Source organism: Lissotriton vulgaris, unplaced genomic scaffold (assembly GCF_964263255.1).
Source record: "Lissotriton vulgaris unplaced genomic scaffold, aLisVul1.2 SCAFFOLD_1187, whole genome shotgun sequence".
NCBI classification, from domain to species: domain Eukaryota; kingdom Metazoa; phylum Chordata; class Amphibia; order Caudata; family Salamandridae; genus Lissotriton; species Lissotriton vulgaris.
This window is the reverse complement of record NW_028253979.1, coordinates 536,456-552,678: the sequence shown is the minus strand read 5'-3', so window position 1 is coordinate 552,678 and position 16,223 is coordinate 536,456. Positions and strand designations below refer to the sequence as shown.

The following is a 16,223-nucleotide window of genomic DNA, read 5'->3' as shown; positions in this document are numbered from 1 at the left end:
TGCGTATGGAAGGGAACTGAGCAAGGCACTGAATAGCCATAACCTGGAACATACGATGGATCTGTTATCTATTACACCTAATAAGCAGGTCAACCCCACCTTTAAAGGAGGAGTACATGGCTCATTTATTGACTTTATACTTGTTTCCCAGCTGCTGAAACAGAGATTCCTGGGCTTTACTATCGAGTGTAGTGCTTTTAGTGACCACAATCCAATAACAGTGACTGTGGCAGGGTCATGTGTTAGAAAGGAATCGAGGAGGGTGGCAGATGATATATAGTTGAGGGCTACAGATTAAGGGCGGCACCTAAAATGGTCCAAGATAAATGGCGAAAACTTCTACAAATTACTCCTAGGAGAGGGAAAACAGCAAATAGAGGTATGCCTAAACCCAGAGGTTAATGGACCCAGGATTGTAGATGCATTAAGAAGGGAAACAAGCCTAAATGGTTTGACAGAGGGTGTTCCCTAGCCCATAGGAACCTTAAAATGGCACTTAGAAATAAGCCAAGAGATAAGCAAAGGGTCATTGATTATAGGCTAACCTATAAACAATCAATAAGGCGCCGGAAAACCATGCTTCAAACACAAACGTAGGAAGATCTCAGAGAAGCGGCCGAAAGAAGAGACCTTTCCTCCTTTTGGTCGATAGTCAATAGGCCCTGTTTTAAGGATGCCAATAGCCCACAAATAGCATCTAATGTCCTCCCAGAACAATGGGTAGAACACTGTAGTGGACTATATAACAGGGGGACCAGTGAGAATGTGGATCTCGAGCAGAATGTGGGGGGGTCACAGAGGTGCCCGAATTTACCCTAGAGGAAATCGCAGGGGTATCAAGGGCCTGACAAGAAACAAGGCCCCAGGCCCTGATGGGATCCCGACGGACCTTTTTTTGAGCAATGTAGAACTGTGGGGTCCAGTCCTTACTGGAGTAATAAATGCTGCTATATCGTCAGGGCTACCCCGCTCATGGTCAAAGGCCACAATAGTGCCCATTTTTAAAAAAGGGAGTAGGGATTCGGCCCAGTGTTACCGCCCGATATCATTGATAGATGTAACAGCCAAAGTACTAGGTAGGGCCATTCTGAACCGTTTGATGAGTTGGGAAGAAGAACACCACATTCTCACTGATGTTCAGTATGGTTTTCGGGCAAGTAGATCCACAACTGATCAGTATTTAAATCTCTACCTATTGGTGACCAAATACACAGAAGCTAGCAAAGAAAAGATATATTTAGCTTTTATGGATTTAGCTGCAGCTTTCGACTGTATAAATAGGGAGAAGCTGTGGGACTATTTTGGCCAATTTAGGGTTGGAAGCTGGCCTCATTAGGATTCTGAGAGATCTCCATCATAATACCTCTGCCAAAGTGAGGTACAACCTGGAGGGAGACACCACCGAGCCCCTCAGGGGTACCAGCGGAGTCAGGCAGGGGTGTATTCTGCCCCCTTTCCTGTTTTCCATATACATTAATGGTCTTGAACAGTCTCTATTGAAATTAAAAGTGGACTCACCCAGAATAGGAAACAGGCAAATTGCCGTTCTGCTCTATGCAGATGATGTAGTTTTATTGACTCGCACCCCAGTCGGGTTACAATGATTGATAGACAGATTTATAGATTTTATGAGTAGCCTAGGCTTAGCGGCCAACCTGTCTAAATCATATGTTATGGAGGTGGGCCCAAAAAACGTTGGGACAAAAGGGGGTGGTGATGGACGGAGCATCTGATTCAATCAAACACTGACACCCAGACAAAAGATCTGGGTTTAATCCATCACCGTTCTTTAGCCCACTCTGCCACCCAGTTCAGACATGGCTATATGCAAATCAGTGTGACCCTGTGCCTCATGGGAACAGTCAAGCCCGAACTGCCAAGCCATGTCTTCCTTGGACCGGAAACAAGCTTCCGAGGACCGGTTTCTGGCATTCCAGCCGTCTTCAGCCCGGCTTGCTTGAATCCAGTGGCAAAGGGCCCGATTCACAGAACTAACTTAAGACAAAATCCTAAACTTACTACTTTTGGTATTCACAGAAGTTAGGATTTTGTCTTAAGTTTGTCTTAAGACAGACTTAAGACAGACTTAAGTTAGGATTTTGTCTTAAGTCTGTCTTAAGACAAACTTAGGACAAAATCCTAACTTCTGTGAATACCAAAAGTAGTAAGTCTAGGATTTTGTCTTAAGTTAGTTCTGTGAATCGGGCCCAAAGTGAGCAAGGGACTCACGTCTGAGCATACCCTGCCACACTTATGGTGGCCAAAAGCGGTACAAAAGGGGGTGGTGATGGACGGAGCATCTGAATCAATGAAACACTCACACCTAGTCAAAAGATCTGGGTTTAATCCATCACCGTTCTTTAGCCCACTCTGCCACCCCAGTTCAGACATGGCTATATGCAAATCAGTCTGACCCTGTGCCTCATGGGAACAGTCCAGCCCGAACTGCCAAGCCATGTCTTCCCTGGACTGGAAACAAGCTTCCGAGGACCGGTTTCTGGCATTCCAGCCGTCTTCAGCCCGACTTGCTTGAATCCAGTGGCAAAGTGAGCAAGGGACTCACGTCTGAGCATATCCTGCCACACTTATGGCGGACAAAAGCGGTACAAAAGGGGGTGGTGATGGACGGAGCATCTGAATCAATCAAACACTCACACCCAGTCAAAGGATCTAGAATAGGAAACAGGCAAATTGCCGTTCTGCTCTATGCAGACGATGCAGTTTTATTGACTCGCACCCCAGTCGGGTTACAATGATTGATAGATGGATTTATAGATTTTATGAGTATGACCGGGTTCTAGGGATCCGGGCAGAGTTGGATAGACTGCAGGGTCCTAGTCTCGTCCACCTGGGGGCTGGGGAACGATGTCCTGTCCGTCCACTGCTCAGACTGCATTCTGAGCAGTGGACGGACAGGACATCGTTCCCCCGCCCCCAGGATACGTATTCCAACGGAGTTGCAGCACTCCTGGAGAAAAACCCGGTGACTTCAACCGGACCCTGCAGTTGCTCAAGACTGCCCGGACCCCCGGACACTGAAATACAGAAACACCGGGTGGACGAAATTAGGACCCTGCAGTCTATCCAACTCTGCCCGGATCCCTAGAACCGGTCATACAGGTAAATCTCCATCCCCTGCTCGCCTTGAGACCAGCCCACAGGGATTACTAATCACCTCACCCCTCCTTATCTCTCTCCCCCATAGGTAGCACATCAACTTCCCTGCTAGCACCTGCGTAGGCTAGCATGCAACACGCTACCGATACGCAAAGCCCAGACTTGGGCGGTTGTACTAATATTACAGGCAGGCAAATGTTGTCAAATTTAGTCCTGATGATGGTCCCATGTAATTAGAGCAAGAGGGATCGAAACGTCAACTTCACATAGTGCTTTCACAACCTAACCATTGTGTTTAATTCAGTTGTGTCTAGCATTTTTCTGGCAATACTTCAATCCAACACTGAGTCAAAAGTGGCCAATATTGCTCGTTGTTTGCCTGTGAAACCTTTCTCCTTGTATGTTGTTTGTCTCTCCTGAGTAAGGTACAGGACTGTGCCTTTAATCATTTATCAGTTTTTTCATTGTGGTTAAAAAAAATACCCTGTCCGGCTGGACAGAGGACAAATATAGTCTCCTATTATGGCCTATTTTACATTTATGCTCTTGATGCTACTATTCTTAAGAGCATACAATTAAAGAATGAAAGACGCTTCCAGAAGGCTTCTCCTTATCATCTAGCACCCTAGTTCCATTCCTAGTTTTCCAGCTTCCATCAAAAAGCAACTATCTGGATGACCTTGGATGAAAGATCAGCCTGGTCTTCCTGGTACAGGATGGCATCTCCCACTGTCCCAAACTCCATATCCAAAGTCAAAATTAAATTAAAGGATCAGTGAGGTCTGCTTGTCTAATGCAATGGATAATGAACCTATTCTAAGCTAACAAGGACATAGAAAAGACCCCCGCAAATAAAGGGGAAAACAAGACACTTGAAAAACATTTCTTAAAAATGCAACAGGTGCCTTGAGCCTGGTAACAGATGAGGCCAACATTAGATTTAAACAGATTCTAAGTGAATACAGTTATCATAAGGGATATTATCAAATTACATTTTAAAGGAAGCCTACATTCCTTTAATTGTGATCACATTTATTATAATTCACATCAATATGCAAGTGGCACTACAAATAATTTATAAAACGCACATATTTGATGCAGTTTAACACATGTTATGCATATATGTTAGATATGAAAGGGGTGGGTAGTACATTATGCCGCTCCACCTATGTACTTTGGGAAAGCTCACTACAAATCATGGTCACTTTTTTCAGCCCACATGTGTTGAGGCTTAAGTCTGACAATCAAAGAAATGTTGAGGTGACCCCAAAACATTGGGGCTAACCTGACATTCAGCTTTGCTAAAAGTGCTTACTTTGCACTAGCAGAACGACTATCTACAAAATGCTCTTCACTGACAATGGATGCCTAGCCAGCTCTAAATTAAGACCGTGCACATTTTTTAGGGGAATGTAATGTTGGGCAAATTCCAATCATCCAAGTCTTCAAGTAATGCTCAGACATGGTAGACTGGCTCAAGGAAATTTGTAGCTACAGTCACAGGTTGATTTTAAAAGGTGCCTGGAAAATACATTGAGAAGCTGTTTTTTTTGTATTTTGTTCTTTATGGGATGCTTCACAAACTATTATGACACAGATGACTGTCGAAGTGTATTTCACACAATGCTCATATTTCTTTTTTGAATATGCATAATTCATGGAGTATTGAAAAGAAGAAAAGTCTGTGTTCTTCTACTTTCACATGGCTAAGGGATATAACATTCTTAGGACAATAAGGCCAACAATATATGTATTCAAGTGTGAAACACCATAGTAGCTGCAGATCTCATTTCATGAACTGGAGTCATTTTAGAGCTAAACCATCCTCATAAACCATAGTTTTCATTGCTATGAGTAGAATGCAGAATATATATCCAAGTTCCTGGGCCTGAGAAGAGAAATTCAGTGATGATGATAGCAGCTGTAAGCTATGTCAAAATGTAAAGCTTTAACCATTACCAAAATATCCCAAACCACAAAAAATAATCTTTCCTGTTGTGAGTTCTGTACCATAGCTGTGTTATGCATCGATGATTAGGCAATGATGGAGTATTGGCGGTGCAGACCAGATTGAAAGTACCTACAAAATCATCAATAAATATTCATATACAAGTAAAATCCTCTATTTTACAACTCGCAGTCTAATTCACAACTAATGAATCGTTCATAGAATTATCAATACTAGTCCATGATCTACCTAGAAGAAGTGCTTCCATTGTTACAATTTAATATTATGATTAACTTCAGTTAGAAGTGTACAATGTTTTTGACCAATTACAATGCTTTGATTTCTTTGATTATAGCATGGAGATCTCATTTGTGAAAAGGAGTTTTGTAATCAAAGCAGATGGAAAAGTTACAATTAACCTTTCATATGTGCGGTCTGGAAAGCACCACCTTCGATTGCATTTGACAGATGTTCACCAATTCTCAAATATAGTTACTGGTCTGCTTGGTAAGTACTAAGCATTAAATGTTGTGGTTTACTGAAACCTTTTTTTTATTATGACAAACAACAAAAACATTCATGCTGAAGTGGAGCTACACTTGTGCTCATAAGAAGTACTAACTTTAGATAACTTGAACACCAAATATACTGTATCTTATGAATGTGATGTATAGCAGGGATGTCAGAAAGTGTCCATCCTTATTGCAAAATGTTCTGCAAAAGCTGCCATCCAGGCATAATTTGCTAGCAGGGAGTAAGGAGGTAGCATTGGGTATATCCTACTTCGTCCGAGAGGTGGAAGAAACATCTCTTTCAGAGGTCCGGTGTCAACCATTTCAGAGATGTAGAAGACCATGTAATAAGATGTAAATATCTTGGTTAGATCCACTAGGTGTTGCCCGACTTTCAGATTACCAATATATGTCCCTGTCATCCCCTTAAGGTTCACCGCTAGCAGTTTACTAGACTTTTCCCCTTGCTCACAATTAATTTGTCCTAATTTCACTAGGGGTTTCTGTGCCTTATCGGTAGAGATGGAATTGATTTCTATCTTGGAAGACTTGAACCGTTGTTTTATACTTCTAAAGACTCAGTATTTTGACACAGTCTCTACTCTCTAACTTCTTTCTGCGATTGTGCAGCCAAAAATTCCAGTTGAGAAGGATTTGAGTCCTGCAATACGAGCCACTCCACATGGCTTCGCCCATTGTGCACATAATTTGTGCGGACAGAGTGGAGCCTACATTTTCCATCAAATAAATATGGAAATGCAAACACAGTGTTTGTTTATCTCAGGGGTCCTTGCATGAAGTGGCCCTAATGACCATTTAACAGGGGGTGGCATAGCATGCTCTAATTTCATGAACAGCGGAATCAGGCCATGCCCATAACCCAACTGTTGAGGTTGTTGCACCGGAAGACATCGGTAAAGGCAGACCCTGCACCAGAATGTCAATTCCTGAAAAGTTACCAGTTGGGGAGGATGGTAAGGTCTGGTTCGTAGTTGATAGTCTCTCCTGGGAACACCATGATCAGGAAGCAACATAGCGCAAGAGGCTGAGTACAGAGCAAAACCCAGGCTTATGCAGTCATCTTGAAAACAATATGTCATAACTTGACGTGTTACATGGCATCAACAGGACTCCCAGGTTTGCGTGAAGAGGTACCTTCAGCGTCATTATGCCCATGGAATCAGATCCCCTACATAATAGAGAATGTTGCTTATAGGGCCATAGATATTTGACCAGAAGAGAGCAACATGTTGATAGCATCGTGCAGAAAAGGTGCCATGTTAGCAAGTCACAAATAATGGAAGACTGCATTTGAGAGAGAATAGTGGCTGCCTGAAGGCAGATCTGGGCATGACCCAATCCTACAGAATCACCTTGATGATCTGATTCAATCCAGTCCTATCTGAAGTAGTCTAACCTGTTGCAAGCCCGGACTATGGGACATGCTCTAAGGTAGGATTTGTACATAGCGTAACATTCACTAAAGTATAATGATGATGTAACGCAGTAAATATAACTACAGACAAAAAAGAGAAGCAGCTTAAAAAATGGCTTTTTGAATGTTAAATCTGAGTGAAGAGACACATGTAAAGCTGTTCCAAACTATTGTAATGAACTAACCTGTTCACTAAACTTTAACTGAGTCCCTTGAAGCTTTTGTTCTTAATTTTGGTCAGAGTGCCAGAAACATTTTCCTCTTTATGTTTGTGCCATGGGAGAAGTCTGCAGAAGGATGTATAGGATCATCACCCAGCGTGGACAGGCCATTCTTCATTACTGTTTGTAGTATGAGCTACGTTTTGATGAGACATAAGGAAGATGATAATCAGGCAAGGGACATTTTTCATAAATCGGTTTCACACTCTAATCATGTGGCCCTTTGGAATTTCATTGGCATCTGGAGAGGAATTCCCAGCAGTTTTGAAATTAAATTCACCAGGAACCTAATGGTATCTTCGCTCTCTGCCTTCTCTGGAATTCTGTAAAGGCAGGTGTTGTCACACTTGGCACAGTCTTCCAATGCAGCAACCTTTGAATTTAGAAGCACAGAAATCAGCTCCAACAATGCACTAGCCAATAGAACTCCCTTGGGGATAGCCATCTTGTCAAAAGTTCACTGAGTCTCTGAACAAAATTACTTTAAAGATGAAAGTGACAGGAAAAGCAGCACATGTGAATAAGATAAAGAATGTTCTTTTTCGTTATTTGAATATTTTTGGTTACTATTGTCAGTGTGCTAGCTTATCCTAAAATACAGCTCATGGGGCATGCCATCGGCTAGGACCAGGAGCGTAGTAGTCCTTATACAGACTCTGCTGCACCCCGGCTGTAGTAGGCACTATTTCGATTTCACTGAGTTTGATTGCAGATGCTCAAAGATTCTTGTAAGAAGGACAGACAAAGCTAACTGTATATAAAGAATTAATAGGAAGGTTAGATGGGAAATGTCATACGTAAATTTAGGAGCAAAGCATACAAATCATAAGTATAGAATAAGTATAGTTCAAGTTAATTATGGTATATATCCACCTCTAAAGGCAGAGGAAATAGTCGCCCCAATACCGTAAACCACATGTCCTTATATAGGACTATAGACAAAGACATTCATACAATGTACACGAATACATGATTCTCAGGATATGAACGAATATGGAACACGTATGAAGAAACATTTTACTACAGAATACATAAGAAGATTCTCTCATGATGGTAATCCATTTAAATTTTGGTCATTCTCACAGTTTATTCAAGCAGTTACATTGATACATTCTGCAGCAATAGCCTGGGACAGTTGGGATGCCCTTGGTTGGGTACAGTGAGAAAAAGGTCTCTGTCAACATTCTCTCCTCCCCTTCGCAGCCAAAGTAACCGAGAGACTTGTGAACGCCCAACTGACCACCTTCATCGAAGCGAACTCCATCCTGATGCCTCCCAGTCTGGATTCCACAGAAACAACAGCACCGAGGCCGCCCTCCTTGCCACCACTGACGACATGTGCATGCTAGTCGACCGGGGACACACTTCAGCCATCATCCTTCTGGACCTCTCCCCAGACTTCGATACTGCCTTACACCCCATACTTGCAGCCAGACTTCACTACGCAGGGATACAAGGAATTGCCCTCTACTGGATTTAATCCTTTCTCACCAGCAGAACCCAGAGGATCAGACTCCCTCCCTTCCTCTCGGAACCCACCGATATCAACTGCGGAGTACCCCAAGGATCATCTCTCAGCCCCACGCTCTTCAACATCTACATGGCCCCCCCTTGCCACCTTCATCAGATGACATGGGCTCAGCATTATTTCCTACACTGATGACACCCAGCTCACTCACGAAGAAGCCCGAAAACACCAGACTCTGTTTCCAGGAAGGATTGAAGAATGTGGCAGTCTGGATGAAGGACAGCTGTCTGAAGCTGAACTCTGAGAAGACCGAGGTCCTCATCCTTGGACCCTGCGCCTGGGACAACAACTGGTGGCCAGCCATCTTCAGGAGCCCGCCCACCCCCACAGACCATAAACAAAACCTCAGAATCATCCGCGAATCCTCCCTCTCCATGAACTGCAAGATCAACGCCGTCGACTCCGCATCCTCCGTAATACTTCCAAATGGACACCCCTGACTGCAGAAGAACCGTCCCCCACTCACTGATAACCATCAGACTGGGCTACAGCAATGCCCTATACGCCAGCATCAACAGAACCCTTTTACATAAACTCCAAACATCCAGAATGCCACAGCCAGACTCATCCTCGGGACTCCCCGTCACAAACATCTGACCCAACACCTATGAGACCTCCACTGGCTCCCCGTTGAGAAGAGAGTCACCTTCACACTCCTCACCCATGCCTACAAATCACTCAACAACATTGGACCCAAATACCTCAATGAGAGATTATCCTTCCACGTACCCAAGAGGAACCTCTGCTCCGCCAAACTTGCCCTGGCAGAAGTCCCACGCATCCGCAGAAACAGAACAGGTGGGAGAGCCTTCTTCCACATCGCAGCAAAGACCTGGAATGAGCGCCCTGTGAACATCAGAAGTTCCCCAACCCTGCACACATTCAGGAAGAACCTCAAGACCTGGCTCTTTGACTGATTCAGAGCTGCCCCCCACCCCCAGCACCTTGGGACCATCACGGGTATATAGTGCGCTCTATAAATCCCTGATTGATTGATTGATTGACAACTACAGAGATGCCCACGGTGAAAAGCACACCTACAAATATTGTTTCTTCATCCAGGTAGGAAAAGCCTGTTGATTGATGGTGACAGGCACACACTGACACTTTTGTGTGTTACTTGGCTGGTTATTTCCTGCAGCATAGCCTGTTGATTCACAGTGACAGGCACACCTGATAGACATACTTGGTATTTTTGGCGCTCTCTGACAATTTTGTGCACAAGCTTCAATTCTTCTTCTTTCTTCTCGTTTTTTTTAACAAGACTACACCTTTCATTTCATTTAAACTTCTTACAACAGTTATTAAATGTTCTCCTCAATCCTCAATTATTATTACCACTGCTACTGTAATGCAGTTTGATCCACCCTGCAAGTTTTTACGAAACAAAGGAGGACCTCCCATTCCGTGGACCAGATGTAAGGAGGAGTTTATCGCTTATTTGAAAGCAATAGATGGAGTATGAAAGTCAGCTGAAAGGAAGAAAAAAAATGTCCTCCATTTCTTAGGTTCCGTAGGTCAAGTTGTTTATAGACCTTTACCTCCTGTTAGATCGGGGGTTATTACAATGCATATGATGCGGCCACTTTACGTATTGAGAACCGTTTTAAACCCACTACCAGTGTTGTTCTTAATAGATTTAAATTTTTTACTAGGGCTCAAAAAGAGGGAGAGAGTTATGATTAATTTCTTACAGCCCTGCGTGCTTTGTCCTTACATTGCAACTTTGGTTTGATCACTGATGAAATGATCAGGGCCCAAATTATAGTTCATGTCAGAAGTAAAAAAGTGCAGGAGCAGTTATGGATAATGGGTGATCCTATTTTAGAGACTGCTATTAGTACAGCAAAAGCCTTAGAGCAGTCAGAGAAGTGGATGAAGTCTCTCAACAAAGACGCGAACACCATTATAACTGGAGATGTTAATAGTACTACTCCTGGAACCTCTAAAAACTTTTCAAACTATACGAACAATTCCAAAGGTTTCCATTGTTTCAGATGTGGTAATCCAGGATATGTTGTATCTTTTCCACATAATCCGGCGTTTGGAAAAAAGTGCAGTGAGTATGGGCGGTTAGGACATTTCTCCAAGATGTGAAGAAAGGTGTTTCTACTAATTATTCCAAAGGAAAAGATTCATCTATATCTCGTTATCCAAGTGATGATGATGATACGCAAGGTAATCTGGAAACAGGTATTGTTGTCTCCATTCGTGGTTTCTTTGATGATTCTATGGCACATAACATTGGTCCTCCTAAATGTCTAATGCACATTTTGGGCAGACAGCTTGAATTAATGGCAGACTCTGGATCGCCTTGGACCATAATTACTAGGGAATAGTGCATCAAGTCTTTTGGTGATTTAATAGACTTAGATACCCTCAGTGAGTCTGATATCATTGCCCCGAGTTGTGATGGATTCAAAATTGACTTCAAAGGTTTTAAAGAATTTCTAATCGAATTAAAAAAAGAACAGCTCTCATTAAGGTATATGTGGTTGTTAAGGGAGTAAATGTCTCAGGATTGGGTGATCAAGCCAAACCTGGCATGATTTTGAATCCTAGGAAGAAGGAACCTGTGTCCATTCTTACTGAGTGCTCCACTAGTACTGATTTTACGGAGCTCTATCTCAAAATGTTTTTTCTGATAAACTTGGAAGACTGATTGGATTCAGCCACAAAATTAATGTCAAAGAAGGTTTGGTACAGATTAAGCAAAAATGTAGAGGTGTTCCTATCAGCGTGAGAGAAGAATTAAAGGGTATGTTGGTTGACATGATTGAAGGCTGTATCATCGGAGAGATCGAGTCATCTGAGTGGGATTTTCCCATTGTTTCAGCCCCTAAACCTGATAAGAGTTTGAACTCTATGTTGACATGAGAGCATTGAATACTAATTTAGTAGTTGATTGTCATCCCCTACCTAACATCAAATAGACAGAGTGTATGTTGGACGGTGCATTTATTTTCTCCACTTTTGATCTCCATTCAGCGTACCATGAAATTGAACTCACTGAAGATTCTAAACTATTTACTGCTTTTATTACACCTAACAGTTTGTTTCGATTTAATAGAATGCCCTTTGGCTTAGCCTCAGCAGCATCCGTTTTTCAAAGGGCAATGCATCATATATTCAAAGATGTTAACAATTTTGTTAAATGTTTACAGGATGACATTCTTAATTTTTCTAAAGACAATGAGGATCATTTTTGTCATGTCAAGGAAGTATGTGAGAGATTAGAGAAATGTGGTTTGACCCTTAAAGCAGGGAAGTGTACATTTTTTTTGTAAATCTGTCGAGTAACTTGCTCATACTATGTCTGGTGATGGGGTTGTACCCAAAAAATCCTTAGTGGATGCTATTATCAAAGCACCTTCACCTGATAATAGGGAGAAACTCCTCTCTTTTGCTGGGTTATCTGAATACTATAGCAAATTCATACAGAATGTTGCCACTAAAATGGAACCTCTCTGAAAGTTGACCAGGAAATCCACTGAATTTGTCTGGTCAGAAAGACAAGAGACAGCTTTCCAGCAGATTAAGAATGAAATAGTTTATGCTTCCACTGTCAAATCTTTTTGCTTGAACAAAAAGTATATCATTACAGTTGATGCAAGTGTGTACGATTAGACAGTGTGCTAAGTCAAAGTTTTGGCAAGGAAGACTGGTGTATTGCATTTGCGTCTAGAACTCTCTCGGTAACTGAGAGAAGATATGCTGTGATTGAAAAGGAACTACTGGCTTGTATTTGGGCCATTCAACACTTCCGCAACTATGTATGGGGTAGAAGGTTTCTGCTCATGACCGATCACAAGCCTCTCATTGGTTTTTTATCTCCTGGGGAAGGATGGAATTCCACAGCACGCATTGCTAGACTCACTTCTAGGTTGCAAGAATACAACTTTGAAGTGGAGTATGTTCCCAGTAAAAGCAACGTCACTGCTGACTGTTAGTCTATGTTGCCCTGCTCTGAGAATTATGATTCTCACAATGAGCACGAATTAGATATGGTTGCCACTATCGAAGATGTTGCTTCCAGTGAGTTTCTGGGGTTATTCGAGAGTGACTGGATGAAAGAAAATAATAATGATGCTTTGTGTCAGTTGATTAGTGAGTGCTTGAGGAAGGGTTGGCCCAAAGAGAAGTCTGTCACTTCTGAGATTGCTCCAAATTGTCGAGTCTCAGATGAGATCCAAGAAGAAGGTAATCTACTGTTCAAATGTGGCAAGATTATTCCTCCGATGACTATGCAGAATACATCTTGCTCTTGAGGGATATTTAGGAATGTCCTCCATGAAATGTCTCATTAGACCTAATTTTTGGTGGTCTAGCATCGACAAAATGGTCGACAGGACGGTTAGGGAATGCTCTGGCTGCATCAATAGCGATAAAATGCTTAGAGTTTTTTCTGTCCCCCTCAAGCCCGTAACTTCGCCCAAATCTCCCTGGCAAAAAGTGGCTTTTGATATTTCCGGCTCTTTTATTCGGTTACCTTCTGGTGCCCGTTTTGCTCTAGTATTAGTGGACTATCACTCTAAATGGCCGGAAGTCAAGTTTGTAGCCAATGCCACATCTCTGGTTGTTATTACATTTTTCAAGGACATTTTTACTCTAGAAGGTTCTCCTGAAGTTTTAATTACGGACAATTGTGTGCAATTCACATCACAGGAAATGGAGGAGTTTTTCTGTAAATGTGGTATCAGACATGTAACCACTTCCCTTTACGTGCCTAGGGAAAATGGGCAAGTTGAACGGTTCAACTGAGTTCTTAAGGAGGGAATAGAGTTGGCTAATAAGTCCAGTGGACCTTGGAGGGAAGTGTTGAGGAAACAATTGTGGATGTATCGCATCACGCCTCACTCTGTCACTGGGGTGAGTCTCTTTAGACTTTTGAAATGAAGGGAACCTGTATCAGATATTTGTCCTTGGTGGATAAAGAATACTAGTAAAACCATTGATGACATTGAGTTAGATGTTATTGCAAGACTTGTGAAAGATAAGCAAGATAAAATGAAAGAGCTGTTTAATGAAAAAATGAACGTGAGAATTCCTGATTTTGCTGTTGGATCATTTGGTTAGAATCAGGAAACCTGATTTCATGGTGAAAGGTGATTCCAAATTCGGCCATCCTATTGAGGTTGTTAAGGTTTGCAAATACAGTGTTGTTACACAAGATGGCAAAGTGTGGAATGTGAGAAGAGTTGTCAAATGCAGATTCTCAGAGCATAGTAAGGTCTGTGAGAGCAAGACTCTGTTGAATAACTGTACAGAATCCAAGGGTGGTCAAACCAATTTTGGTCAAACCGTGGCCTCCAGAGTCGAAGTGAACAATAGAACTAGGTGTTTTCCTGCAAGGTATATGTCTTGATGACTCTGAGCCAAATTAAACAATTGAAGCTGTTCTTACCTGTTAGGTATGTTTCTATGTGACACATCATTTCTGTTTTTTTTTGTTTCCTTTTGTTTTTGTCTTTCTTTTTCATTTTATATTTTTGCAGTGAGATGTTTTATATTCTTCCTGTATCCTTGTTCTGCAATTTCTTCATCACATTCATGGACCTTTGTACATGCATCATATAACTGCAGTTCTAGGTTCTGGAACCACAGAACGGCAGTTAGACGTACTGGTTTCCTGAACTGGTTGTACTATGTCGCTCCTAAATAAATCCTTTAAATCTACTTACCTTCTGGCTACTTTGCATCTTTAGATGAGCACTAGAGTTGTCACATTTTTGAACTTCTGAATGTCTTTAAAGAGTGTGTGAACAATTCTTCTAAAGCTACTTTTTCTAGGTGGGCATATTTTGGCACAGAAGTGGATAATAGTATGATTATTTTCCTTCAATATCTTGGTATACACGATCTCAAAGGTTTAACACCTGAGTATCTGATAACATGAGTGCTACATGCACCAATATTACTGCGGTGGACAAGGGGAATCTGTCTGCATAGTATCCAATCTATGAATTACACTCTGAAGAAATTAAAAAAAGGCACAACCATGTTCAACTGTGCGCCAAGGGAATTAAATCACTCTTTCTTCTCCTGTGATTCAGAAGTCCCTGAATAATCCAGAACACAACATTACCTGAAACCTCTTGATCAGGCCCTAGAACAAGAGTCGCCATCAACATGTTTCCAAACTCTGATGCACCCCACAACATTCACAAATATAATTCCCTAGACACGGAGTGAAATGACTGATGGTTGTAAAATACCTTGCTCTAGAAAAGGAGAAGAAATAACATACTATCACCCTAATGTAGCTGACTAGCCCAAGATGCTCACATAGATTTCCTTCCAAAGTCTGAACGACCTGGAACGTGGGCAGCTATGGACAGTAACATTATAAAGGGCATCCATGGATAAACCTTCAAGTCCAATAGAAAAGTACAACAAAAAAGTTGATGTCAGAGTTGTTGGGAGGGCATAGCGATTTGTATAAAAAACAGACTTCATGCACATAACATGATAAGTCCCCTCAATCTTGCATCTCAATACATTTAATTGTACTGACGTTCAGAAGTGTGGTTCTCAATAAACCTTAAAAACTGAGACAAAAGTTTGAATTGATATGTTGTTGGGTGGCTGGGTTTTACAGATTGTATTAGCAACCTTACACTTTCCTCATATTCAGAATCATATTGCATCATTTCGAGAAATCATATTCAGATAATTCTGTTTTTTCCTTATCAAGGTCGATTCTACGTTAACACAAGTTTTGTGTCAAGTTTGGGAGAAAAGCCGACTGCGACGGAAAAACTGCTGTCGGTTGATGGGCAAGAAATGAAAGCAACCAAGTAAGAGCACATGATTCTAAAACAGAGCACATTATAGAGAGTGTACCATAGTAGCCAAAGGTTCTTTGGTACTGTCAGGGCTCAACTATGAACATCAATGTCTGCAGAACAAGTTCAATTGCAATGCCCCCATGATGTATTGGACTTGTTTGACTTTTTAATGTGGTTAGACTATGAGCTCTTAGTCAATCAAACAATCAATCAATCAATCAAGGTTTATAAAGAGCGGCTACTCACCCGTGAGGGTCTCAAGGTACTGTGAGGGAGTGCACAGCGGGTCAAACTAAGTGCTGACATCATACGAAGAGCCAGGTCTTGAGGTCCTTCCTGAATTGCGTCAGCAAGGGCGATTTTCTAAGGTGGATGGGTAGGGTGTTCTGTGTCTTGGAGACGAGGTAGGAGAAGGACATTCCTCTGGTTCTGGTCTTGAGACTTCGTGGGGCAGTAGCCAGGGAAAGATGGGCGGAGTGGAGGTGTTTGTTGGATACATGGGATTTGAGGCCATGATACAGGTATGCTGATCCGGCGTTGTGAAGGGCCTTGTATGCGTGGGTGTGGAGTTTGAAGGTTATTCTTCTGTTGACTGGGAGCCAGTGTAGGTCACAGAGGTGTTAAGTGATGTGGCTGTGACAGTGGATGTTGAGGGATAGTCTTGCTGTGTTGTT

At 42.1% G+C, this 16,223-nt stretch overlaps 1 protein-coding gene across 1 annotated transcript in view; it reads left to right on the top strand.

The window, feature by feature from the left end:
• Positions 1 to 16,223, top strand: part of LOC147660704 (inter-alpha-trypsin inhibitor heavy chain H1-like) — a 120,913-nt gene that overhangs the window by 93,047 nt on the left and 11,643 nt on the right. The window contains exons 9-10 of the mRNA XM_086951525.1: positions 5,421 to 5,572; positions 15,456 to 15,558. Coding sequence (XP_086807651.1) covers positions 5,421 to 5,572; positions 15,456 to 15,558 — 255 coding nt within the window. The remainder of the gene's footprint in view (positions 1 to 5,420; positions 5,573 to 15,455; positions 15,559 to 16,223) is intronic.